At 37.0% G+C, this 26,371-nt stretch overlaps 2 protein-coding genes across 2 annotated transcripts in view; both read right to left on the reverse strand.

Annotated features, from left to right (window-relative positions):
- Positions 1-16,402, reverse strand: part of LOC113047357 (protein FAM171A2-like) — a 31,172-nt gene extending 14,770 nt beyond the window's left edge. The window contains 2 exon segments of the mRNA XM_026208720.1: positions 6,517-6,744; positions 16,085-16,402. Of these exon segments, the coding sequence (XP_026064505.1) occupies positions 6,517-6,744; positions 16,085-16,184 (328 nt within the window). The 5' untranslated portion in view covers positions 16,185-16,402.
- Positions 16,403-17,715: 1,313 nt separating this feature from the next.
- itga2b (integrin, alpha 2b) overlaps positions 17,716-26,371 on the reverse strand; it is a 15,430-nt gene continuing 6,774 nt past the window's right edge. The window contains exons 13-30 of the mRNA XM_026207771.1: positions 26,077-26,262; positions 25,082-25,127; positions 23,939-24,046; positions 23,581-23,636; positions 23,179-23,330; positions 22,742-22,846; positions 22,589-22,656; positions 22,366-22,513; positions 21,469-21,561; positions 21,299-21,378; positions 21,031-21,111; positions 20,628-20,733; positions 20,386-20,538; positions 19,911-20,015; positions 18,862-18,978; positions 18,662-18,763; positions 18,459-18,581; positions 17,716-18,309 (exon numbers count right to left, since the gene is read on the reverse strand). Coding sequence (XP_026063556.1) covers positions 18,220-18,309; positions 18,459-18,581; positions 18,662-18,763; positions 18,862-18,978; positions 19,911-20,015; positions 20,386-20,538; positions 20,628-20,733; positions 21,031-21,111; positions 21,299-21,378; positions 21,469-21,561; positions 22,366-22,513; positions 22,589-22,656; positions 22,742-22,846; positions 23,179-23,330; positions 23,581-23,636; positions 23,939-24,046; positions 25,082-25,127; positions 26,077-26,262 — 1,919 coding nt within the window. The 3' untranslated portion in view covers positions 17,716-18,219. The remainder of the gene's footprint in view (positions 18,310-18,458; positions 18,582-18,661; positions 18,764-18,861; positions 18,979-19,910; positions 20,016-20,385; positions 20,539-20,627; positions 20,734-21,030; positions 21,112-21,298; positions 21,379-21,468; positions 21,562-22,365; positions 22,514-22,588; positions 22,657-22,741; positions 22,847-23,178; positions 23,331-23,580; positions 23,637-23,938; positions 24,047-25,081; positions 25,128-26,076; positions 26,263-26,371) is intronic.

The raw sequence follows: 26,371 nt of genomic DNA on the forward strand, positions 1-26,371 counted from the left end.
GTGTCATTGCATTATAATGTTTCTGTTAACCTATACAAGTTGAAGCAACAAGATGCAGTGCTGCTGCGATGTTCATTCAAAATATTGCGGAAAAAGAGAATGTGGAGAAGATCTTGTTTATGTCGAAACTGAAACCAAGACATTTCAGAAGAGGAGCCAAAAGTTTTTCTTCACCCTAACTGAAATTATGCATTTTAAATTAGAATATATTTCAAATTTCGATAATATTTATTTGCAAATTCGAATTTAGTTTTTCAGCCATTTTGACAGCCCTGTTCTTCCTTGTCCATTTAAATCAGTAAACTGCCCAGCCTCTTTAATTTTCAGGGATCTTTGACCCTTGGGAGCATAAGGCTTTTGTTTTGTTTTTTATTGTGGGAATATATAGTCGCTCACCAGATGTAGCTGCTAACTCACAGGTGTGAGATGTGACTCAGCATGGTCAAATCCTCAGGTTTTCAACACAGCAGAAACACGTGATCTTGCATCAGATATCAGAGTCTTTGATATGCCCAAGTAAAACCTGACAAAATCTGAGATAGTCCTGCAGCCCCTTACAAAAAATAAGATTATCATTTATAAGTGTGCTTGTATACTTCTTTTAAATAGCAAAGTATGCTTTTCGTTTACTTTTTATGTACTTTTCAAAAAAAGGGCTTTATGTACTCCTCCGAAATATACTTCAAATTTACATTTAAGTATACTTGACTTATAAAAAGTCTAAATATATTTGAGCGATACTCCTAGAACCTGTGTTTTCATTATTATACAGTAGAGGGCGCTAGTACTTATCTTCTGCAAAGAATTTCCAAAGTAAAACACAAGTGAAGAAAAAAAGAAACACCAGATACTAACAAATGTAATCTAACACAATCATCTGACATGAAACAGCCTGAAAACTGTTATGTTATGGAATAAAATGTCGACCAACAAAGAGGTAATAAATAAGTCAAGCTTTGGGGAGTTGATCAACTCCATCTATGTTTTGATTATCATTCTGAATCCAATTCATAGTCTTTTTTCAGCCTTTTGTTCAAAAGTTATTTCTTTCTCTTTTTGAATTTTTTTATGAAACTTACCCACATTAAAGGGTTTAAAAAAAGAATGCATGAAGCTACAATAAAATGTTTTTGATTACACGCAGATGCCCTGTTCTTTCTTGGGATGTTTTGTATGCTCAGATATTCATATAACAAAATATATACACATTAAAACCTAAATAGAGACATATTGTTATACTTCAAGTATGATGTAAAGTTTACTTAAAGAAAACTTATGAGTATACCTGCAGTATAAATCTACTAAACTACTAGTTTACTGAGACTATACTTCAAAGTGTACATAGTATTTAATTAATAAACCATTAGTATACCTATAAGTTCACTTTTAGTATAATTGCAGTACAAACTACAAACATAGATATAAACTAGTTGTGTACTCAAAGTTTGCTAATGTATATTTAAAAGTATACTTTTACATACTAGAAAGTGAGCCAATTTAGTCCCAAGGAGTATTGAAACAGTACACTTACAAGTGCACTACTAGAACACTGATATGTGTACTTGCTACATAAAGTATACTTAAAAATATACTTGAACTATACTTAAGTATACTTAATAAAATAAACTAGTATTAGAAGTATACAATTTTTTGGTAAGGGGGTGTATGACTTCCTATTAAACATCACCAGACCATCAGCTCCTTTGACCTTCAATGGATCTTTGTTTTGGACCCATCAATATTTTGTCCAGAGGGCAGACATCTAAATGTAAAAATCAGAGCCTTTGACCTATCATGTTTAGTAATAGCAGCTATTATAACAGCCTTAAATATTTCTTTAACTTAAAAGTCTTTTTTTGTAGTTGTACATTTTCTTGCACTAAAACTACGGCACCAACAACATCTATCTTTGTCAGCTAATCCAAATGTACCTCACCCTTCAGTGCCCCTCTATGGGCTGGAGGATATATGCTGGCAGTGCTCCAGAAGACCGCTGCATGCTGAGAGAAGAAATCCTCTGTGTCCATTTCCCATCTGCTATGGCACATTGAAACGCCCCCCCCCCCCCCCCCATGTTTTCCAGTGTTTATTTCATGATTTCAAACAAGCTCTTCAGTCTAATGGAAGCTTATTCACAAAAAAGTTTGATAAGATTCTATAGGGATTGTCTGCTTATATTAAACAAGCCACCTGATATATCAAAGTAATCAGTATATTACACTCAGATTTGCCCAGCTCTGACCTCAAAAAGCTTGTCAATTGAAGGAGCAGACTGTGGGAAATGTGACACAGGCGATTCATGCACATTTACACCCGTGCAGTTATGCATAGAAGCACACACACACACACACACACAGCACAGATGCCCTGAACAGAAGGGGCTCTGGTCTCTTTAATATTCTGCTTGGTAGGTAAGTGCACAAAATAGAGGCAGTGACAACAATACAGCCCACATTGCATTAGCTAGAAGCTGAAAGAAAAGTGTGTATGAAGAGAGGGAGGGTACTGCATTGGCATTGTGTGGTTCCATTTTGCATCATTTGTGACCTTAGTAATCTTCTGGAGCATTGTGACAGCACAATACACACTCTCTGCTTTGATAATACAGAAATCAGCCAGAATGTCTACGGATGATGCACAATATATTGGTACTTTATGTCATCAGCCAAAATTAGAGGGTCATCTTATGCTTGATTAATCTTTAAAAACACTAATAATTTAATTGCACCGTTAAATGTAATCTTGCAGATCTCAAAATAATTATCTATTTTACACACTATACGTCTAAATATACTTTATATTTAAATTGATTTCAGTTTTATTTATAATTTATTATAAAATTAATATACAATTTTAACATTACACTTTAATATGAAGTTTTGTTGGTCAGAATTGTTAAAAGGTGCTGCATATTGGTGTTAGTGTGAACGCCGCTTAAACCGTTTATTTCACCCATAAAGGAACGCTTATTCACCCCTCGTGCCGTTCCACACCTATATGATGTTTTTTCTGTAATTGTTTTTTTTTCTAAATACCTTTCTTTGTGTTACAGAAAAAATTTAATACAAATAATACAAATGATTTGTAGAAGGCTTAGGGCTAATATTAACTTGGACGGAATGCCACAAAATCCAATTTTGACAACACAAGCTCTTTAAAAGAAGTAAAATAGAGTTATTCAGTTAAACCATAATGGAATGAGAGATATAGGCCAGTGGAGGAAATAACAAGTGTTCCTGACTTCAGTTGATTTAATCTGAGCCGCAAGCAACTGCTTCATCACTCCATGAGAATGACTCTCTTTCTCTCTCTCTATCTCTTTTTCTTTCTGTCTCTCTCTCTCTCTCTCTCTCACACTCTCTGAGTTTGCGTGACTCACTCAGATTATCAAAGTGCTGTGGGGACAGTTAAAACTCCATGACACCATCAGTTTTTTTTTAGAAACCCTTTTTCAGCATAGCCGAGAGACTAAAGGCAGTAGGAATGGGGGCAGATGGCTTTTCTACAAAATAGATGAGACTTGAAAGTGCTAACCTTCAGAAAGCTGAGTCACGTATACAAAAAATGGTAACGTTACTATAGAGATGTTCAGTATGCAGTATGGGGTTGGAGTACATCAGGCCAAATGACTGGCATCCCATGACTGTCACACAGCTGTCACACCCCTGCTAGTCATGTAATCCGTCTGCCCTGTATTAAAACAACCATCCAGATCAAAACATGAGTCTGCCAATTAAAAGGATTTTGTCAACTAGTAGTACTATTACAGTTATTACTGGCATCACAGGCATGTGGCAAGCCACATACTGATGAAAATGCACATGGACATGCACATTGTCAGGGACTGTATATATATACACACTGTATTTAAAACAAATAAAAATAATATAAATGTTACTGATTAATCACACATACATTTAAATTATTAACATATCCTAAAAATGAAACTGAATTGAAAAATGCAATAACTGAGAGCTTGTGAATTTTCTCTATTTTTCAATCATTTAAAATATTTGATATACATTTTTAATTGTTATTACGTATAAAATATTTCATTTGTAAAAATATCAAAATGTATTAATGTACTGTTTTCAATGATTTAATTATTTTACAGATAAAATGGCCTGCATGCAAAAACAAACATGGCAGAACCAGAGTAGCTGAACAAAAATATCTAAATTAATCTTGAATTAAACTGCTGCCCCGCATCTGTGGAATGGCCTCCCTGACTCCTTGAGGGCTCCACAATCTACTGATTGTTTTAAAAAAGGCCTCAAGACATTTCTTTTTAGCAAAGCTTTAATATTATTATTAAAGAACTGCTTATCTTTTTGTTTTGTTTTAACCCTGTAGCACTTTGAGATCTCTGATGAAAAGTGCATTATAAATATAATGTATTATTATTTATTATTATTAAAAAAAAATACATTGAACAGAGCTTGTGAAGAAAATCTTTATCAATTCCAAACTTTACTTACCAAGTGTATTTAATTTGAGTCGTGACACAAGGAGCAGCCATAAAACAAGTTTACTGGCAAGGGAACTTTGTCTTTAAGAAACTAGGTGGCCAAATAAAAGCACATTAAAATAATACCAAATGTTATGATTGGCTAATGACATTGCATAAGAAATGGTATCAACGCTCCCTCGCTATTGCATGAAAGTGTTTTGACAAAAATGTCATTTCCAGACAGCATTATGAAATCATTTACTAATCATTACAATGTTTTGCGATGCAGCTTCAGTCAGATCCAAGCTTCATCTTTCAACAAATGTTTCCTTGTGAACTCTCCATGACACTGTGCCTTGTTAAAAAAACAAAATGCTCCGAACAATCCTCCGATGCCATTAAAAATAATATATCGACTTGTTCCTTATGCTGGGATCCTTCTGATATCTGTACAAAGTTGCGAACAAGCGGTTTTAACCAAAAAGCGATAGTTCTTTCACTCCATTTGTCCTATTGATGACGGACTCGAGTGCATGGACTGTGTCAGTGGAAACAAGGATGTAGTGATTTCTATTTGCGTTTGACGCAAGTTGCGACCCTGGCATTCAGCGTAATCAAGTGTGAAGCCATTAAGCGACTGAAGGCCAGTGGAATATGGTGAGAAGAAGACTATTTGTCTATGTCTTGCTCTGGAGGCATGTTTATGCAAATGTTTGTTCCCAGGTGATGTCACCTTGCCCCTCAGGTCCAAAACAAGCTGTGATTTGAGCTTGATTGAATAAATGCTGTGTTTATAAAGAGGAGTGTGTTTTAAGCTATGAAATTTGCAGGATGTTTTAATGGTACAAAGACCTCTTGTATGCCAAAAGGCAAATTTGATTTCTCATGTCATGACCCCTTTAAATTGATTGCTGTAAATTGACCCGTATAACATAAACTTCGTCTGATCCATCTCCAAAATGTAATTCATTTCAAAAACCTCCTTTCTACCTCATTTAATTTCATCTACACAATCTTGGTCGTCCACATTTGTGACAGCATTTCCTAATTTGGTGTGACTCAATAGGAATGTGTGTAATGCCCCCCCAAGAGGCTAATGTCATACTAAAGATGCCTTCATCCACCAGCTCGTCTGGTCTGGCACGACATGGAGCCACATTTGCTGGCTGCCTCCATAACGGTAACCCCACTGGCTAAGTGACTTCCAGCTGCTTGTACAGACAGCGTTATGCTGAAATACGTGATTTCACTGCCTCCCCTCCCCAGAGGTCTGACCGCATAACTGGGTGGGGTTTGGGTGGAGAGGGGGGCGGATGGAGAACACGCTGTTGTGCAAATAAATGAAACCAATCATAGAGGGAGAGAGTCAAAAGAGGATATGACAGTCTGGGGCCCGACTCCGAACAGCTGCTATCACAACGCGGGTCGGCACGACCCACACCCCAGTGAGTGTTGTTTAACATTCCTGTCCATTTGTGTGCAAAGCTCCATCTGGATTACAGATCGAGATGGTTCATCTAAATAATAGGATGTAGCTAACGGATCGCAAATCACTCCTCAGATTTGAAAAGTTCACTGAGGCCATGTGCAAAAATATCATCATGCTAACAGTTACACATTAAAAACAGCAATGTAATGGCTCATAAACCAATAATACATTTACCTTAAATGCACTTTAAAATGCTTTGGATAAAAGCATGTGCTGAATACGGAACATAAATCACGGCTTATTGGATACAATTTGTTTTTGTTTCTTTTCCAAGGTAAATCAAAAGCAACCTAATTAAATGGTAATATTTGGGGCGTCTAGATTGAAACCGGGGACCTTTTAATCTGCAGACAAATGCTTAAGCTATACTCCTCATTTTTAATAAGGGATTAACATGATTCCAGAGAAGCCCATAAACACCAACTGGTCTTGCTCTAACACTTTTTACAGGAAGTTCAGTTAATGCATATGATTTTCAGAATGAAACCGAACACTTCGTTTCTATTAATAATCTGAAGGCTTTCCCTGACACCATGTAAAAAATGTTCAGTGCTATAGTGGTATAGGAAGTACTCACGCGGGATGCGACTGGCATGCCAGGGTGCCGAGTTTGTGACAAATCCGTGCTTTGATGCCGTGACGATGACCCATGTTCCTGGCCGGTACAGGAACGTAAGTGTGACAATCCCATCTCCTCCTGCAAGGCTGGATGCTAAGACCGTCTGGTTTCCACACACCTGAACTGTGGATTCCTTTAAAGGGGACAGGTCGCTGTTGTCAAATACCTGGACTTTAATCAGCACCTCTGTAGAAAAAAGAAATATTTCTTTATAAAAGAAAATCATTTTAATACAATTAGTTCTGAATATACTGACATAATTGACATATAGGTAATGGTTTTTATGGTTAACTAAAACCATAAAAAAATTCTTTACTTGAAATAAAATAAATATTAACTGAAATAAAAAGCCTTTTATTTAGTTTCAGTAAGTTACCAAGTCAATATTTCTCATTTTCATCTAGTTAAATTTTCTTTAAATTAAATGAAACATATCTATAGACACATTAAAACACAAGTAACACTTTACTTAAAAACCTTTATATATAATGCATTATAAAAGGTATTTTAATGCATTAAGTAAGCCTCGTAATGCACCTTATAATGCATTGTACAATCTCATGAACAACTGTAACCACAGTTAATAAATTATTATATATTTATTATTATATATACCTTATGCACTTTAAATTTGGTTATAATTATTAACGACAAGATATGATGTATTACAAGGCACATTATGAATAATTATAATGCATAAAACCCTCCTTTAATAAGCAGACAGTTCAGTAGACACGTGTGCTGAACATAAACAAAGCTGTAATTGGTCATGCTGATTTCTAATTTTTATACGAGGTAAATCTACTATTGTGGTATTTTAAATCAACCTGCTCCTCAACTGCATTATGTTAGACACATGTAGACCCAGTCTTCATTCAACAGATGAGATGACTATGTTTAGAAGTGTTTGTCCTGATCTGACACGTTAAGGACTCTGGTTTGTTTACATTAAAGTCTTGAAAGCATGGCGAGCCTTTGAGCCACTTTCAGTGAGCCAGAATGTCTGCCACCATGTTCGATTGACACTGGGCAAATGCAGCAAATCTGTCTGGTTGAGTTCCTGGACATGTGCTTACTGTTCGAAACGGATGACCTGGTTCATCCCCACAGAACTTTTACAAGGGCACATGTAAACAGGCCAGGAATACAGTATGTCTTTGCCCTGATTTTTTTGGGATCTGGGTACATTAAATCTCTTATGGGGAGATAAATTCGATATACTTATACTGGACATACATTATAAACACAGTTTTAAGTTTCAGTGACCATTTTGTTCAGTGAAAAATGAACATTTTACTTGATGAGGGAAAGTCATGAACAAGTCATGATTTCCCCACCAGAACCGTTTTCTACTTCGTTCATGCCATGTTTGCTTCGCTTCCTGTTCATGCTCACATGCTGCAGTGTCCTTCAGAACCTCTCGTTCTTTTCATTCTAAATGGGTCATTTGATGCATGTTACCATGGTTACTAGATGTCAGCAGGCTAACTGTGGGAAAAAAAGGGTCCCTGCATTTCCTGGCGAGGGGACACAAGTTCGCTTCAGAAAATAAGATCTTCTGAAGCAGTCATGCGCTGCAGATCTAATCGCACACCGATGATTATAATATTCAAACAACCCGTATGAATCACACAGAGGAACAATCCACCTGCACGAACAGAAAAGGTCATATTACCTTACAGAACTGTTTGGCTACCTTACTTTCATAATATCATGAGTAAAACTCAGTGGAGCAAGAAGGACTAGAACAGAGAAGAAATATTCAGAAAACAGCTGGCCTGAAAATGTGTTGTTGAAATGTCTTCATTAAATACACACATATATATAAGACAATTGTTACAATAGATTTCTGTTTCAAAAATACTATTGAGTTTAAAATCATGAGTTTCCACATTAAGCAGCACAATCAGCATATTAAATAGATTTGTGAAGGATCATGTGACTGAAGTAATGATGCTGAAAATTCAGCTTTACCATCACATCATGAATAACTTACATTTTAAAATATATAAAAATAGAAAATAGTCTTTTAAATTGTAAAAAAAAAAAAAAAATAATTTAGATACATAACAATAACGGCATTTAACCATATTTCACAATATAACCTTATTATATAACCATTTAGATCCTTTTAGAGGGCAACATGATTGAATATATATATATATATATATATATATATATATATATATATGTATATGTATATGTGTGTGTGTGTGTGTGTGTGTGTAATATTACACATTCATGATCCCTAAGAGGAACATTAACAGAATTTAAAGAATCTTCGCTTCCACTCAACCACCAGGATTTCCTGTACACAATTCCACTTCCTGTCTATTGTTTAAGCCGAAGCGCAAGGCGCAAATAATCCAAGAAACTATTCTGCGACAGAAAAGCTCTCAGCCTCAGCGGAAAAATGAACTCAGAATAACTTTTCTTTTACTAGAACTAAATGTTTATTGAAAACTAAAGCATAAATTTGGCAAATATAAATATTTATCTCCTGTTAAGTGGAAGGTGAAAACAAAGCCTACATTTTTCCACTCTTCCCATGTTTAGTCCAATCCACTGTGCACTTCATTATTTGCTTGTATTAAGGAGCGCAATCTCCTCCACTCACCCCTGAACACAGTGGCACAGGAGCAGTGTCTATGTTATAGGCAGCTGATGAGACTGAACGGAGACCACAGCACTTTTGAGTAAAGTGCTATGGGACATTTGTCACAATGTCTCATATATGAATAATAAACATTTCTAACAGCAACAAACATTTCTATCCTGATGAAATGTCTTCTTTGCAAACAGTAACTGTTAATGGACCATAAACATTTCAAATAACACAATTATCAGTATTAATCAATTAGCTTTGCCATTTTTAGACTCTCTAGCAGTCAAAATGGCATTGGTGCTGTTGCTAGAGCTTAACTGGAGGATTTGTGAATCTCTTCCTCTTTCTATCTCTTGTTAATGTGTTCCACTGCCAAACAATGACACCATTGGGTTTTAAATTAGAAAGCCTCATTGTCCAAGCAAGTGTAACATCAATGTGAAACTGGGGAAATCCTACAAGACAGATATCTACTCCATGTTACACTAAGGCAAAAAGGTGTAATAGATTCATTGACAGGTGGTCCTGGTGTCACTGATGGTTCCAGACGGCCCTGTTGTTTTTTCAGACGGGCAGATGATGTGTTAATAGCCAAGCAGGAATGTCTGCCTGTCAGGAGCTTGTTGGGCAAAACTACTGGGATGCTTCCAAAGTCTCAGACATAAAGGCAGCGTTGCCTTCCTGTGAGGGCTGAATAAACAGACACGGATGTATGGAGCAGGGTCCATAATGAACACTCACTCACAACTAACTGCAAGTAAAGATATGGCCACAACTTAATACACAAGGAATAGTTTCAGTTGATATGTAAGATTAAAACACTGTACTGTTGCTGAAGTGACATGCACTATTCAAATGAATGTGTTCACATAAAAGGCCACCAAGACTAAAATATAAGAAACAATCATAATGTGATGATTTTGTGAATGATTAATGTGGCTATAGTGACAATGTTCTGTGCTATAAAAGAAAGAAACTTCTAAATAATTTACACAGAATAAAATTAGATAATGCAATTATATATAATAAATTAATAATTAAATAATAAATATATTAAAATGTAATAATAAAAAGTATATTAAAAGAGTTAATAAAAAAAAATCTAATATATATGGAAAATTACACACACACACACACACAAACAAAAAAAAAGTTTGTAAGCAAAATGTATGTATACATTTTCAACTGCCGGTGTTGCAAAAAGTTGCCCTCGTTTTGTGTGTGTGTGTGTGTGTTATATAGAACAGCTCATAAATCATTGCCAAAAGCCTCACCCTCTCCCCAGCACCAGATGGACGATGAAAACAGTAACCCAGGTCCTGCTCAGCATGATAAAACCTTATGCAATAATCAGACAAAAACATCTAACAAAGATCCTGCTATTCATTCCTCTGCTAAAACTGGAGCACATCCACTCTTCATGTGATCACTCTTGAGATTCATGCGGTCCCCGTCTCCTCTAGCCAACCTCATGAGATACTTATGAACCAGGATTCTGGAGTTTTTGCAGATACTTCCAGCATCCTGGATGTTATGTCAGAAAAATAACTGAGCTGCTAGGGGAAAATACTGCTAGGATCTGAGGAATCAAATAGCTCAAGGTCTGACTCGGTACACGTTTAGCTTGTATGCTCTGGCATCTTTACAGATTTAAAGGGCTGCAAAAACAAACCAGTCATCCAAAGGGCGAGATTTTGCTGGAAGGGAAAAAATAATCTTCTAAGGGCTCTAAAGGTGTTGATACAACCCAGGAGAGGAAAAGCACAGTAGAAATGTGTTGACTCAGGGCTAATGAAACCATTGTTGCTCAGGGAATTTATAGACTTCTGCACAGCTTGATGAGAGGAAATGTCTGAAATGTTGAGCCTAAAATTCACAAGAGTGCTCAATTTATCTGTCAGTGGTGGGCAATTTAATTTAAAAAATGTAATTAAATTAATAATATATATATATATATATATATATATATATATATATATATATATATAGAGAGAGAGAGAGAGAGAGAGAGAGAGAGAGAGACTTTATCAACTAAAACAAATGCGACATATTGTAATGTGATAGAATCATTCCACTTCTCATTACTGCATTTTATTTGTGAATAATATTGCATGGCCAAAAGGATTACTAGCAGAATTAGGAACCCTTTCGAAAGCCTAATCCAGATTACTGTTTCAAAACATCACTAAACTCATGTTAGACACTAGTAATAAACTGAGCAAAACACAGACTTCACATTATAAACAAGCCTGTACCGCTGCACTAGAAGACGTCTGGCTGGTTTATGTTTTATAGGCATTTGGGTCATTTCGGGTTTAATGTAGATGACGTAATCTCCAATTTTTCATGCATTCTTTTCCTGAAGCTTTTCACGCCCACCAATCAAAATATCTGGACACATTGTGATGATGTGAAGCAGGATCTCCTCAGAGGTCGGGTTTACAGGGGCTGTGCTGCTGATAAATCTGCCGTTTCCTCTGAGCGCTAGGGTGTCTGGTGTCAACAAAGAAATTCCTACCTTTGAACAGCTGCCCGGGGAGTTCATGGTGGGCTGATGGCCAGACGCACACTCCTTAAAGTTGTGACGGCCCGTGTAACCAGAAAATCCTGCCAAGCTATTCTGTACCTTTCCGCCCACAATAGTCCATGCAATACAGAGCCTTAAATAAAAGATCTGCTGTCAAAGCACATAACATGACCTTAGAAAGACCTTTTTTATGACCTGCCACAACACATGCAGGTGCTTTGAATTTGCAAATTCAGACTAAAACAGAATTCAGTTCACTTCACATCTATCCCTAATGGTGGTTAATGGACCGTTTTCAACAAAAGCTACACTCTATTGACAACATCTGTTGCTTAACCAAAAAAAAACAAAACCCTTGTCTCTCGGTTACCGAAAACAATTGACCTTTTCCTAAGCCCTGGCCGCTTGGTTAATTTTCATGTATTTTGGCTGGTCGTTTACACAATAACAGTGTTTTGAAAATGCAAACTTTCAAAAATGGGTTTCATAGTGCACGCTTTAGAAAATGATTTTCTTATCATCTCTGTGTAAACTATAAAAACGTGACCTTGTCAAAACTTCTGTCATTTGCATGTGTATAATGTATTCAGTATATAGGCTTGCGAGAAGTTCTTTACAAAGTGGCATCGCCAACTACTGGCCCGGCATGCATAATACAGCATTTTATTTGTTTTCAAGGATCCAAGTGAACGGGATCATATTGACAACATTATCATACAGTATGCAGAACTTTTCAAAATTTAAAGGAAAAAAAGTAGTTTGTAGTATATTATTTTAATGTAAACATAACCTCAGTCAAGTTTCACAGAACAAGGAATGAACAGCAAGATTTTCAGTTATCATAAAGAGGTAAAAAATATTTGGATTTTACTCTCAGACTGAAATTAATTGCGACATGGCAAATCATCTTAATCTCATTATTTATTTATTTTTAAGACGTGTGTAATTAAGCAGTTATATACATTCATCTCAAAGGAAAGCATTGTTTGAAAGTGATAAAGAGTGATTATATTAGTGTATTGTTTCTACCATGCATCAACACCATGAAATCTTTAGTTGTTATGGACAAAACAATGACCAAAATAAAGATGTACATGAAATTATGTTATATACAAATACTCTATTGCATTCATTTCATTTGCAGGGCTTCATGGGGGTAATCAGCCACTAAAAAAGTTCATTTGTCACAGTTCTTTTGACAATATTCTTTGATTGGTGGCATTTTTGGGGGTAATGTAACTTTGAAATTGAAATAATGTGGACTGATGGCTTTAACAAAATCATGCACCATCAATCCACATCCTCATTGCGCTCAGTAAGTTTTAGAAGTTATTGAAAATCAATCAATTAAAAACATCATTAACAGTCAGAAAATTAACGGGATACATTCTTCAAGAACTTGACTGTTGCACTCTATTATAAACTGACCTATACTTGATATCATGGCTGATTTGATTTCACTGGGCCACTATGAAGTCATACAGGTTCCAAAATTCAATGACATCTAATAAAAGCGTCATGCAGCACAATGCTGCAATTGTGTCCCAAAGAAAAGCCTAGAGTGACAAGCCGGAGCAGCACTCAGACGAGCGCTGTCATGGAAACACTTGTTTTTGCTTGAGAGGAGGAGGACGTAATATCCCCTTAAGGGGAATCTCATGAAATCTACTGGAAGTTGACAATGCAGTGAGTCATTATGTGGTGACTGGACATTATCCTACACAACCATGAATACAAGACAAAAGAGGAGAGCAAAACAACTCTTTTCAAACGTTTCAATTAAACCACCCTGTTCTGACTTGAATATCAGCCCAAAACCATTATACAAGGAACTGTACAGCTGTTTTATAAAAACTGTGCAAAACATGCTGGGTCAACACCTGCCTAAAGGCACAGACGGACGCACTAAAATCTCCAGCAGTCCATTTGTATTAGTGTCTTTGCTGGCCTTCCTTCGCCAGGCCTTTGTCCCAAATCAGAGGTGGCGGCTCTAGGTGTCAGTTTGATTAGGACGGTGATGTGCATGCCGTGCCACTGTAAAAACCCATCAGGATAACAATATTTCACGCTCTGGTTGATGCTTTGCACCGTGTCAATAGCAAACATCTGATGCCTCAATGCAATTCACACAACCCTGTAGCTCACAGCTGTAAAGTCATGCTGCTTAACAGAGATGCAAGGTCATATAAATATGTATGTTTAGTAAAAAAATCCTATGTGTACACACAAATGTATGCTAAGATCAGTGTCAAAATTCCTGAACATCAAGATGAAACTAGAGAAGTAACAGGAAACTGCCCTGTCATCCTGCTATTGTGTTTAGATGCTGGGTTGACCACACTGAACTCGGATTCATAATTCCTGAAGCGGAGAAGAAAAGCAATAGATTTGTTTCAACATGGCAATTCCACACTTTTTAAAAAGTACAGACTTTGGTGGAAAGAAACAGGATGAAGAAACTCTAAGAAAATAACGATACTGGAAAATGAGTCATGCTGCGCTAATTAGCTGCTCTCTTCCCAATCTAACGGCAGGATATGAACATAATTATTCATAATAATTTACATTTAAAGACTCTTCACGCTTTGGAGCCTGGGTTAGGTTTAAAGGGCACACTTTGATGTGGGTATGACATGATTAGATAGATAGATAGATAGATAGACAGACAGACTGTGTTGAATAACATTATCTCTTACTGGTTAAGACAAACCCTGTCTGCTTCCCAAACAAATTCATTTTCAAAAACAACTTATTAATATGTATGACTTACTTAATATGTGCATAAAAAGATCTCACTGGAAGGGGAAGGATAATGCACTTTGGTGCTTGTGCCTTGATTCCTTGATCTATTCTTAAATAATAATATTTATTTATTCATATATGTCTATAGCTTTCAGGGAAACCTTCACATGTTTTTGACCGAATCTGTCTTAAATGTTTCCTATCATCACAACAAGCAGCTTAGTCAGCCGAGCCTTTTCCAGTAGACTGCATTGCAATAAAACACGATTAAAAAGGAGCCCAGACTTTTAAAACGTCACCCCAGGTCTAGAACTGGGAACTCACACATGGTTTTATGATGTGGCTTCACCTTTAGGTCTCTCTTCAAAGGGTCCCAGTAAAGGCTGGAGTCCAGTAATGAACTTCTGATGTGGGTCAAAAGAAACCTCTAATGACTTCGCAGGATACAGATAACTAACCACAAAAGGACTGAAAAAATGCTGACTTTCAAAGTTTCAAATTCAGTATCTAGACTTTCTTTACGTTTCTCTATTTGAATGATTCAGAAATAAAGCAGAGCTCTTAGGTCTAAAAATCTGTGGCTGAGTTTGTGAGCTACTTAGTACAAGCACCAATGGAGTGCATAAGAGAAAAGAAGCTCAAAGCCCACATTAATATTCACTGGGAGTTGCTGAGGGAGAAAAAGGGTCCACAAAAGAGTTTGCACAAACAGCTCCTAAAGATCCGCTTGGTCCTGTGTTGACAAACTGCCACCAGACCAGAGTAACAAAACTAGAGCAAGAAAGTCAATAAAACTGCCCTCAATTTCCAATTTTCCTGTCCTTTTTTTAGGATTGTATTTGCAAGATAAGTCATTTGTTTAAACTAACATGAATGGCAAACAAATGAGATTTTAATACAGTTATATATCCTAGTCTCAGTACAGCAGAGACGGAGGCCTACTGTCACACAGGGGAATTGTTACAATGTTTTGAGTCCAATTACACAAATTTTTGTTTTTCTCTTCATGTGTTGGCCAATACAAAGTTCTGATATTTACTTATGTCACATTATATATTTATAATCTTGCAAACCTACCCTGAGAAATATTTACTGGCAAAAGAAAAAGTGAGACAACTTACCCTGGTCTCCCCTATATACACTTTCATAATAGATGCATACTCGTACAAATAATTATGCACTACCGAGGTTAAAGAGATACGTTAGGCCTATTAGCTGTACCTCTCAGTGAACTTTATTGTTTGTTTTTATGGCAACAACAGTGTGGGTGGGCTTAAAATACGAAATGATACTAGCTTTAGTCTGGAGTTAGTTATTAGATAATGTACAAATCAAGTAAATCAAGATAGGAATGACGCAGATTGCTACATGCAACAGTTTTCTGAAGCTCAAGGCCCGTTTAAATAACTTCTTCACTTTATAGATATACCGCGGGGTCATCTGAAGGGCCGAACAGATTGAAATCCTTTGTTTCCAAACTGTAACTCCCATAAGGCTCTAAAGTAAATGTGTACAAAAGCAACGGCTGTGAGCGCAAATGCGGCAGTTACATAATAAAGCCGCGAGTCGATGCTCTCGGTTCTCCACGGAGGAGCAGCGCTACACGGATATCACATTCAAAGACGGATGCTACAATCCCAAATCAAACTCACCAACTGGTCCCGGGGTCGGCAGGGATTTCGCCAGCGTCCTCCAAGCACTAGAGAGGAAGAGCAAAAGAAAAAAAGCGCGGGAGGTGTGCGGTGGACGCATTCTCACAGCGGTATCGTCAGATGCTCCTCAAGTAGCAGTTCATCCATGTTTCGTTGCGGGATGGCACAAGACTGACTGCTCCAAAGTGCGGTTGACACGGGTGCCCACTCCCTTCCCAAGTACTGCTCCGCTTCTTTCAGTCCTGTTGTCCCAGATGGGAGGGGGAGATTTTGGAGTGCAGTGACTCCATGCGCCCTCTGTCGGCCGAGGCTCATGCCACTTCGTTCGGATAATTTGAAGGCCGTTTCCAGCGTTCTTCTGCCCAGACATAAATGAAAACTGACTGAAAATGAACTCACCCTCAGGCAATCCATGATGTAGACCTAGGTGAATTTGTTTCTTCATCAGAACAGACTTGGAGAAATTTAGCATTACATCACTTGCTCACCAATCGAGCCTCTAAACTCTAAACACACTAATCCACACAAATCCAGTCCAACTATAGTTAATGCCTTGTGAAGTGAAAAGTAGCATGTTTGTAAGGAACATTCTTAAAACTTAAACATCTTTAAAACATTGCTTCTGGACAAAATATGAATTAATGATAGGGCTAGGTCAACATAATAATGATTCCTCCAGTGAAAAAGTCCATCCCCTGTTATCCTCCCACACCAGTATATTTGTTTGGAACTGTTTAGGATGGTTTTCATTTGTAAACGGTGCTTGATTTAAGCCCATTATTCCTAAATCAGGAGAAACCTTTTTTTCACCCCAATATTATGAATAGAGGACTGGTATTTCAGCCAGAAGCAATGATTTACAGATTAAATGTCTTAATGATGTATTTGTTTTTTACAAACATGCAGTTTTTTTTGCTTCACAGTATATTTAGTGATGAGCTGAAGTCACATGGATTACTTATGAACTGATGTGATGTTTTTATCAGCTGTTTGGACTCCCATTCTGACGGCACCCATTCACTGCTGAAGATCCACTGAGGAACAAGTGGATCTTTATAGTCAAGAAACAGACTCATTTACTTATGTGATTTGAATCAAATTTTCAGCAACCCCTCAGTTATTAGTTAACTGCTCCTTTAAGGCTCTACTCATTATTTGTATTTATTTTCTAATAAATGAAGCTTTACACAAATAAATGAACAGCATGTTTGAGAAATATGATTAAAATGACTCACCCAAGGCTTCAGCTAAACGTAAACTACTGAGTGCACTTCTAACAGCCACACACCATAGTTTTATGATAACAAGTTACGTGATTCTAATCCATACAGAGTTCACTGTTTTTGCCTCACTAGTCATGAAAATTTACTCATATCCTTAAGCTGTGCTCACAAACAAATATCTAATTTCTCACTTGAACCCAAACCATTGTGATTACACACTTCAGTGCCGGCGAGACAATATAATGACTGACAAAAACAACAATAACAAGGAAAAACAGCAGAAATGAAATGACTTACAATAAGTGAAACATAAGCATAATGGATTTTGGTGCAGATTGTTCTTAGATTTATTAAATGAATGTGACAGTTTAAATAACAATGGTTTCTGAATAAGGCTGAGTGTTCATAGTCTGTCTGTTCTACAGCTCACTGATCTGATTATGACTGATGTTATCAAAATGCATCCTCACCCATCTGAAATACTTCAAATGTTACTAATAAGGGCAGTAGGTTGGAGTCAATGCTCATTTATCTACATATTCATCTTCATTTCTTTAACATAATTGAAATGCAAGCCATGAGTGTCAGTGTATCTTTTATTTCTGCCTGAATATAAACCATTTTAGATTGCTAAAGGATAATGTGACATCGAATACTACAGTAATGATGCTGAAAATTCAGCTTTGCATCACAGGAATAAATGAAATATATTAAAATAAAATAAAAATTGATCATTATTACTGTTTAGTTCAACTAAATGTAGCTTTGGTGAGCATGAGAGACTTCATTCAAATGATCCCAAAATGCTGGCTTTATAACCTACATATTTAATGCAATTATGGAAAAATAGAATGAAATTAGCAAACAAACTTAAGCAAAAAAACAAAACAAAACAATAATTGTGATGACTCATCAAGATGTCTCGTTAGGTTCTGCACTCAGTTGCTGCACGTCCTCGCCATCATCGTCACATGGAGGACGGTTACGCTTGAAGAAACCCACCTTAAACATACAGTGTTTTTGTTAAATTCAATGGAGATGTATGTGGTTAGCATACATATATCTGTTTAACACTGATATGCTTTGTTTGTTGCTGGCCAGGAGCTCTGTATGGGACAAAGCACCCTCTGCTGTTCACCAGCTAGAAGTACCTTCCAGAAGATGGTGCTCAGTGCAGCCAGTAGAAGCAGTCCAGCGATGACTGACACTACTATCCACCACACAGGTACCTCTTCTTGTCCATCTGGGCGTCTCCATACTATATTTGTATGTGTCTAAATAGATTTACAAGGAGTTTTAATTTAAGAGGAGTTGCTTATATTTGATGATACAAACCAAAGAACTAATGTCTCACCTCTGCTTTTCCTCTGGGCAGCACATCTGGCTGGATTTTTGAGGGCACATCTGCCACCTCATAGTGAGCCGTGGAGTGAAGAACGAAATTTACGTATGGTCTCTGGGCGGCAAATGGAGATAGAAACGGAGACAGAAAGAGCTATGAATATCAGAGGATTTCATCAAATGCCTAATGTTTGGGCTTTAAAGTTTACCCACCTTTAAGAAGGTTTGTACCCACAGTCTGCTCATCACTCTCACTATGGCCCTCTCATCTCTCTGCAGTCCCGCAGCTTCACACTCAAACTGGAGACACTGGTCACCACTAGAGCAGTTCTGCACAGTGACAGAAATAACAATATGTCACATGAAAGATGGAGGCATTTGCACAAGCTACGTATGTGTTTAAACTGTAGAATTATCCACATCTCTATGAATAAATAGCTACTGGTAATAAAAGGGACCAGTCTTTGATATCACCCTCTACTGGCAAAAATAATAATAATAATAAAAAAAAAAGAAAAAAAAAAAAGAAATTGTTTTATTGTTGCAAATTGCTATTCTTTTGAACTTTCTATACATCAAAGTATTCTGAAAAAAGACGATTTAAGTTTCTACAAAAATATTAAGCACCGAAACGGTTTTCAACATTAATAAAATTAAGAAAAAGACATAAGTTATCTCAAATGATGACATCTAAATGTTTCATTTGGCCAAACTGAATAAGTGTGAATTTAATTTTATAAATTAAATTAGGCCAATTAAAAAATGTAAACTTTTAGACGGAGAGGTTTTTTTTATTTTTTTACAGTGTATTGGTATAATTTCTGTGTGATCATTAGGGGAAGTCGTGGCCTAATGGTTAAAGAGTCGGACTCCTAATTGAAGGGTTGTGAGTTTGAGTCTCAGGCCGACAGGAATTGTGGGTGGGGGGAGTGCATGTACAGTTCTCTCTCCACCTTCAATACCACGACTGAGGTGCCCTTGAGCAAGGCATTGAACCCCCAACTGCAGGGGGTTGCAGAGCACAAATTCTGGGTATGGGTCACCATACTTGGCTGAATGTCACGTAACTTTCACTGTAACTTTTTTTCATCATGTGACAGAAGACTGGAGTAATGGTTGCTTGAAATTCAGCTTTGCATCACAGGAATATAATACATGTGAAAATATCTCAAATTATAGAACAGGTGTTTTTAATTGCAATAACGTCTCATAATATTACTGTTTTTACGGGTTATAATTTGATTAATTATTCCAAACCGTACCACATGGACAGTATTTTGCCATTGCTGTTCATGTTCTGCTTTCTGTGACAGGTCGCGTTTGTTGAAATGATGAACATGGGTGCTGGAAGGCTCCAACTTTACTAACTGTGGACCAAAATAAATAGGAAAGGTAGCAGTTATTTCCTTTTTTTTTTTTTTTACATTGTTCCATAGTTATACCACAGTATCTTGGAGTGATATGTAAAATCCAAAAATAATGATTATGATTATAATAATCATTCGGGATCATTATCAGTATCAATATACTGTAGCATGCATTCAAATAAATGGTAATACTGTACTGAACTACGGTACCGCCACAGTAAACTGTTGTTAGGGTAAAATCCAGCATTTACAGATATTGGTGTGCTTTTTTAAATAGTATAAACAAAGTGTGTTACGATTATATCTGCTGACAAATGACTTGTTTCGAGAGTTTAATTTAGAAATGATGGTCAGTAGGGGGCACTCTCACCCCACGTGGGTCGATGTTGGAGTAGTCAGTCTGACAGGAGATGAGCTCTTCAGAGGCATTAGCAAACACATACAGCAGATTGGACTCATTTTGTGAAACAGGAAACTCCAGTGTAAGCTTTACGTTGACTGGACTGGGACCCATGTTTCTTAGCTGAGACAGGGGAGTAAAAACTTGTGCATTAGTATCGCCAAACCACTTAAGTGAAGGTGTTAACTGTAATCCTAGACTGAGTGTATTACCTCATATACATGCTCTACGAGTGGGCCTACTTCATCCAAGTCTTTTGGGAAATCCTTCTGCTCCCATTTAGCAATAGGCAAGACACAGTCAACTGGAGAAGAGACTCTGTAACAGTTAATTTAGTGTCATATATACAGTTACAGATTTCGTTAAAATTTGAATTTTTTGTGTTTATCATTTTTATTAGTTTTTTTTATTATAATTTTTTAAAAATATGTCCATATAGTTTTTAAGGTTTTTGTTTAGTTGTATTATTTTAGTACTTCATCATAAAAATCACAAAAATGAAAAGGTTGCTTCGACTCTACTTTTTAGCCAACACATCATAATCTCCCTTCAGTTTCAGTGCTTTTTTGTAATGGGGGAAACAAAATGATATGAGAAAATGGCAGCAGCACTAACCCACGCATCTCCAGGGAAGCTACGGCATTAACTTCAACCTGCAGTTGGACCAGGTTACTGTCGGGGTTCTGGCTGTTCTTACTGAAAACAATAAGAGAGATCAATAAGAAGAAACAGAAGATAATGATTGTTGTTATCATGCAAAAATATACTACATACTAGAACAGTTTAATGTTTCATATGGAGCAGACAAGCTAGCAAAACAGGGACATCATTTTGTTCTGTCTTGTTAACAGCACAGATGGTTTGTGTATATGAATGTTCACACCTTCGTATTTGCATTTGGAATGTGATGTGGTTCTCCACCTGTTCCAGGCCACCCATGCTGAAGAAGAGACCGGCTTTCAGCTGAAAACAACAGAGAGTGAAATGTTCTTGACAGGCTGAACATGAATGGTCACCCAAGGTGGGTTATTATGTTGATCATGTCACCCTGACCTGGTGTCCAGCCTCCATGGGGTTTCCCAGATCACAAACCACCATGACTGAGCCGTTCTCCTTTTTCTGACCGCACGCCAAGTGAGTGAAGTCCTGCACAACACATTTTACACCTCAACGTGACTCAACCCAGCAATAATGCTACCATTCACATGAACATAAAAGAAGAGTGATGACAGAAAGAGGACAGTCAGATGTCATTTGTTAGGCTTGCTCTAGTTGTCTGGCCAATACACACACACACACACACACACACACACAATGAATATATAACATAACTATTAGACTTTAAACCTCCATGTCATGTGTGTGTGAGTATACATACATACACACACACACACACACACACACACACACACACACATATATATATATAGACACACACACATTCACACTAAAAGACAGACAGACAGATAGATAAAAACAAAAGCACATACAATTGTTAAAAAAATTACTCAAAATTAATAATAGCAAAATAAATTCATAAATATTTCAATACAAAATAGCTCCGACTGAACCAACTGACTCTTGTCACATTTACTGTTGTTCAGTGAATTTTCATAATTTTTCATTTTCAATAGGAATCCATGCGAATGGAAAGATTTTGCACTGGGTTCAAGTTTGTCCAACATAATTTAAAAGTGACTTCTATTTGAGCTGTGCTTCGTGTATTGCTACACTTGATAATGGACATTTCTGCCCACAAAATGATGCCAAAAATTCACTAATGTGAAAACACCTCAAGGCACATCACTAAACATTGTTGCTTTTGTGTAAGTGAACTGATATACATTTCTCAGAATAAAACAGTAATGGTCTGTTCACACAACAGCATGATAGGAATTGATGTAACTTGTGATCCTGTCTGCAACAAACAGGAAGTGACTAAACCCTCACCTCCTGGTTGCTCACAACACCCTGATAATGCGTGTGTGCCGGCGGGCTGATATATAGCTCAGTCTCATACGCTCCCTCCCCTTGATTCTCAGCCTCGATAATCAGCAGCGCTGGATTCTCATCTCCGATCAGGATTGGCTGTGTTGACCTGTTTTTGATAAATGTTTACTTGTCTGCAACCCATTTATAACTATAACAGTAACAAGAAAACAAAGGAACTTACGCTACTGCCTTCAACCTCAGGTCTGGTATACAGATGTTGTCTGGACCACAGTTTAGTATTATCCGTGTCTAGATACAACAAAAGCTTTCAACAGGTTCATATAAATGTGTATGTGTCGCTCTAATGACAAAAACAATATATTCCAGCCTTCACCTGTCCAATGGCCACAGTTTGTCCATGCAGCACTGCATCTTGGGAGTCAGCCAGGCTGTAGTTTACTGAGATGAAGATTGGACTCAGCTTGTCCTTAAACTCAGGCTACAAAAGGAACAAAATGAGATGAAAGATTACCCACTGAAAAAACAGCTTGCATTTTAAATGACAAAAAAGGATAAGTGAGAGAATTTGATAATAGCAAGAAAATCACACGAATTACCTGTTGTGCAGTTGGGAGCACAAAAGCATTTGGGTTCGTCCTTGGCGCTAACTAGATCTAATTTATGAGTGTATATAATTGTTTTGCTCTCAACAGCACTCAAAACATTCAGTGTTCTGCGACGTGAAGGTCACAGGACTCGTGCTTCTCATAAACAAGTCTCAGTTCCTGCACATCAATGTTTTGAAAAATAGTTGAAGAGGATGAAACACACCAGTAGGTAGGCCGTGAAGTTCCTGCAGACATCTGCTGAGCTTCTCCCCACTGAGAGCTCGAAGTAAGTGTACGGCTGGTTGGAGTCCAGTAGGAGGGTTCGTCTGGCCATGCTCTGCTTCATCCTGTCCAGCTGAAGCTCTGTGTTCAGCACTACAAAAAATATGTTGCAAACAGCAAAAAACCTGCAAATCTTTGATGATGCATTCAATACACCCACATACAGTATTTTCTTTTAAGACCCTTTATATGTACAATAAGCTGAATTTAAAAGTAACATTCTTCAATGCTAATGCTTTAGTTTTTATCTATCCATCATGACAACTCTCGACCTCTCAGCCTGAGCCATAGGGTTTCATGATAGAACTTGGCATATATATATAATTTCATATGTATCACATACCAATCTCCTCAGGAATCCTGTGGCCAGAAACACTGATGCATGCCATAATTATAAAGCTATGGGAAAGAGAAAACCAGTGCTTATTATAAATATTCCATAGAAGTACTGCAGCTATGTGGGTGTGAATTCAAAGCATGCAGAAAATATGGATTACATCACTGATCAGTGAATGTCCTTGATGCATTGTGATTGTGCGTTAGTCCTTAAAAAAAGACGTGGGTGCAATCAATAGCTTACTGTACCATTGCTGACCCAAACTCTGCTAATCCTTGAGAAGCTTTTCATGGCTGACTAATCAAGCATGAATGTCAGCCACTTGAATCATGATGACATGAAGCTATCTCTTCAGATGCATTACCAAGTAATGAAGGTGCTGCTCTGGTGGAGTTGACAGAATTTGTCTTCGGGGTTCAAAAGATCAGGGAAGAATGAGACTCGAGCCTGTGTCCTCACTACAGCTTGTGCCCTGATAAAGTCAAACACGATATTGATCCAACAAGCAGAATCACATCAGTGGTTCTCAACTGGTGGTTTCCGACCCACAGCAGGGAAAAAAAATGCTAAATTTAGCTGTTAATATCAAAGACTGTGTGTACCATCAAACTCTATAGCATTTTTATTTCCCAGAGTATTGTGAAATTTGGCATTATTATTGTTTTTTTAAGTAGTGTATATGTGACCCTGGAGCACAAAACCAGTCATAAGTAAAACGTTATATTTGTAGCAATAGCCAACAATACATCATAGGTCAAAATTATAAATTTTTCTTTAATGCCAAAAATCATTAGGACATTAAATAAAGATCATGTTCAATGAAGATATTTTGTAAATTTCTTACCGTAAATATAAATCGAAAAGCTTTTTTTAAATAATATTATGCATTACTAAGAACTTCATTTGGATCATTTTAAATGCAATTTCTCAATATTTAGATATTTTTGCACTCAGATTCCAGATTTTCAAAAAAAGTTGTATATCAACCAAATATTGTCCTATCATAACAAACCATACATCACCCGAAAGCTAATGTATTAAGCCTGGCTCACGTAAAAAATTTACCCTTAAGATTGGTTTTGTGGTCCATGGTCACGCATATAGACTATATACAAGTGGGCATATAATTCTGTGGTGTGTTATATGGATATTTTCATGGTAATATTAATGAATTAATTCATCAATAGATATTATTATTAAATAAACAAATACATTATTGGTTGTATTTTAATGAATATATTAATTATTGCTCATGTTTTATCTATTTAATTCATAATTGTTATTTTATCTTTAAGAGATTTCACAGTTTTTTTAATTTTTAATTTTTAATTTTTTTATTGTGTTCGTTCACCATTTGATGTCCAATGCAAAATCCAGGTCCTGAATTAAAAACCAGTTGAGAACCTCTGGTTTAGACCAATATACTGAAAATATATTGATTACGATGATTACAAAAAGGCATTTAGTTTTTTTTTTTGCAGTTATCTGGATTAGATTGAACTGGTACCTGTAGACTGCCGCTTTGCTTGCACCCCAAGCGCCAATAATGAGATCTAAAGGGGGGAAAACCAAAGCATATATACCTTGAAATCTAGAATGGCTGTACCAGCGAAATCAAAGTGAGTAAAAGAGGGATTGAGGTACATGGCAGTCATGTTAAACTGGAGGAAAGGAAGTGTGGGGACTACTTTGTCTGGCAGAAGTGACCTAACATATCGGCCCCCACAGACAGAGAGTGAGATAAAGAGCGCCAAGAGTCCCTCTCAAGAGCTTGAGGTGCTGTGTGTCAAAAAGCATTGCCATGTCCACACTGGACCCCAGTGTCAGAGCCCGTTTCCATTTATATCTGTAATAAGAGGGCTGTGGCACTGACTAAAGCATTCCTGTCTCATGGTGCCCAGACAGCCCTTCGCTCCTCACAAGGGATTGAGGGAAAGGGCTCTTATGTGGAGATTGTTCACAACAGACATTCAAACTTTGAGGACAATCTCTAAAGCTTTGGTTGACTTTACCATTTGGTTATTTGTGGGGTTTGTACTCTAAGCATGACTCATACTGTAGGTGGCTTTATGGGGTTGTTGGAAAGGTTGTGGTATTTTGAGGCAGTGACCCAGCTGAGGTTTACTGGTCAGATTTTAATGGAAGGTAATGGGAGGAGACACAGTGGTCCCAGGCTTCTGCGGAAAAGAGCTAGCATTTGCTGACAATGGTTGGAGACAAAATTAAGAAATGTAACGAAATAAAACATTTGAGATTTCAATTTAAAGGGATGGTTCACCCCAAAAATGTAATCTCATTTCACCCTCAAAATGTCCAAACCTAAAGTACTTTCTTTCTTCCAGTGAACACAAATGGAGATCCAAACAAAACGTTTCAACATACTTTTATTATGGCTTTATGTATTTCATGTATCTCATTGTATTGTCGATTTTTCCTCTTTTCAGTTCTAGAGAAGAAATGAGCATGGCTCTTTCCAGTATTTTGAAGGAATATATCACATACCTGGATATCCATTATTATCAATATCTGTCCCTCCTCTCATGCTGAAGCCAAACATCGGAGGATCTTTGAGGGTCTTAAATGGGCTCTCGATGAGCTGAACATACTGGTTGGTCAAGCCATCGCTCTGACCCAGGTAAATAAACACTTGACCACCTTCACCAGAGCCAGGTGCCCCAACAGCCACATCTGAGGATAAAGGATTAATAAATGAAAATAAAATAACAATAACACATAATAAATAATAATAATAATAATAATAATAATAATAATATATATGTATATATATATATATATA

This window comes from Carassius auratus, chromosome 28, assembly GCF_003368295.1.
Source record: "Carassius auratus strain Wakin chromosome 28, ASM336829v1, whole genome shotgun sequence".
Lineage (NCBI taxonomy): Eukaryota > Metazoa > Chordata > Actinopteri > Cypriniformes > Cyprinidae > Carassius > Carassius auratus.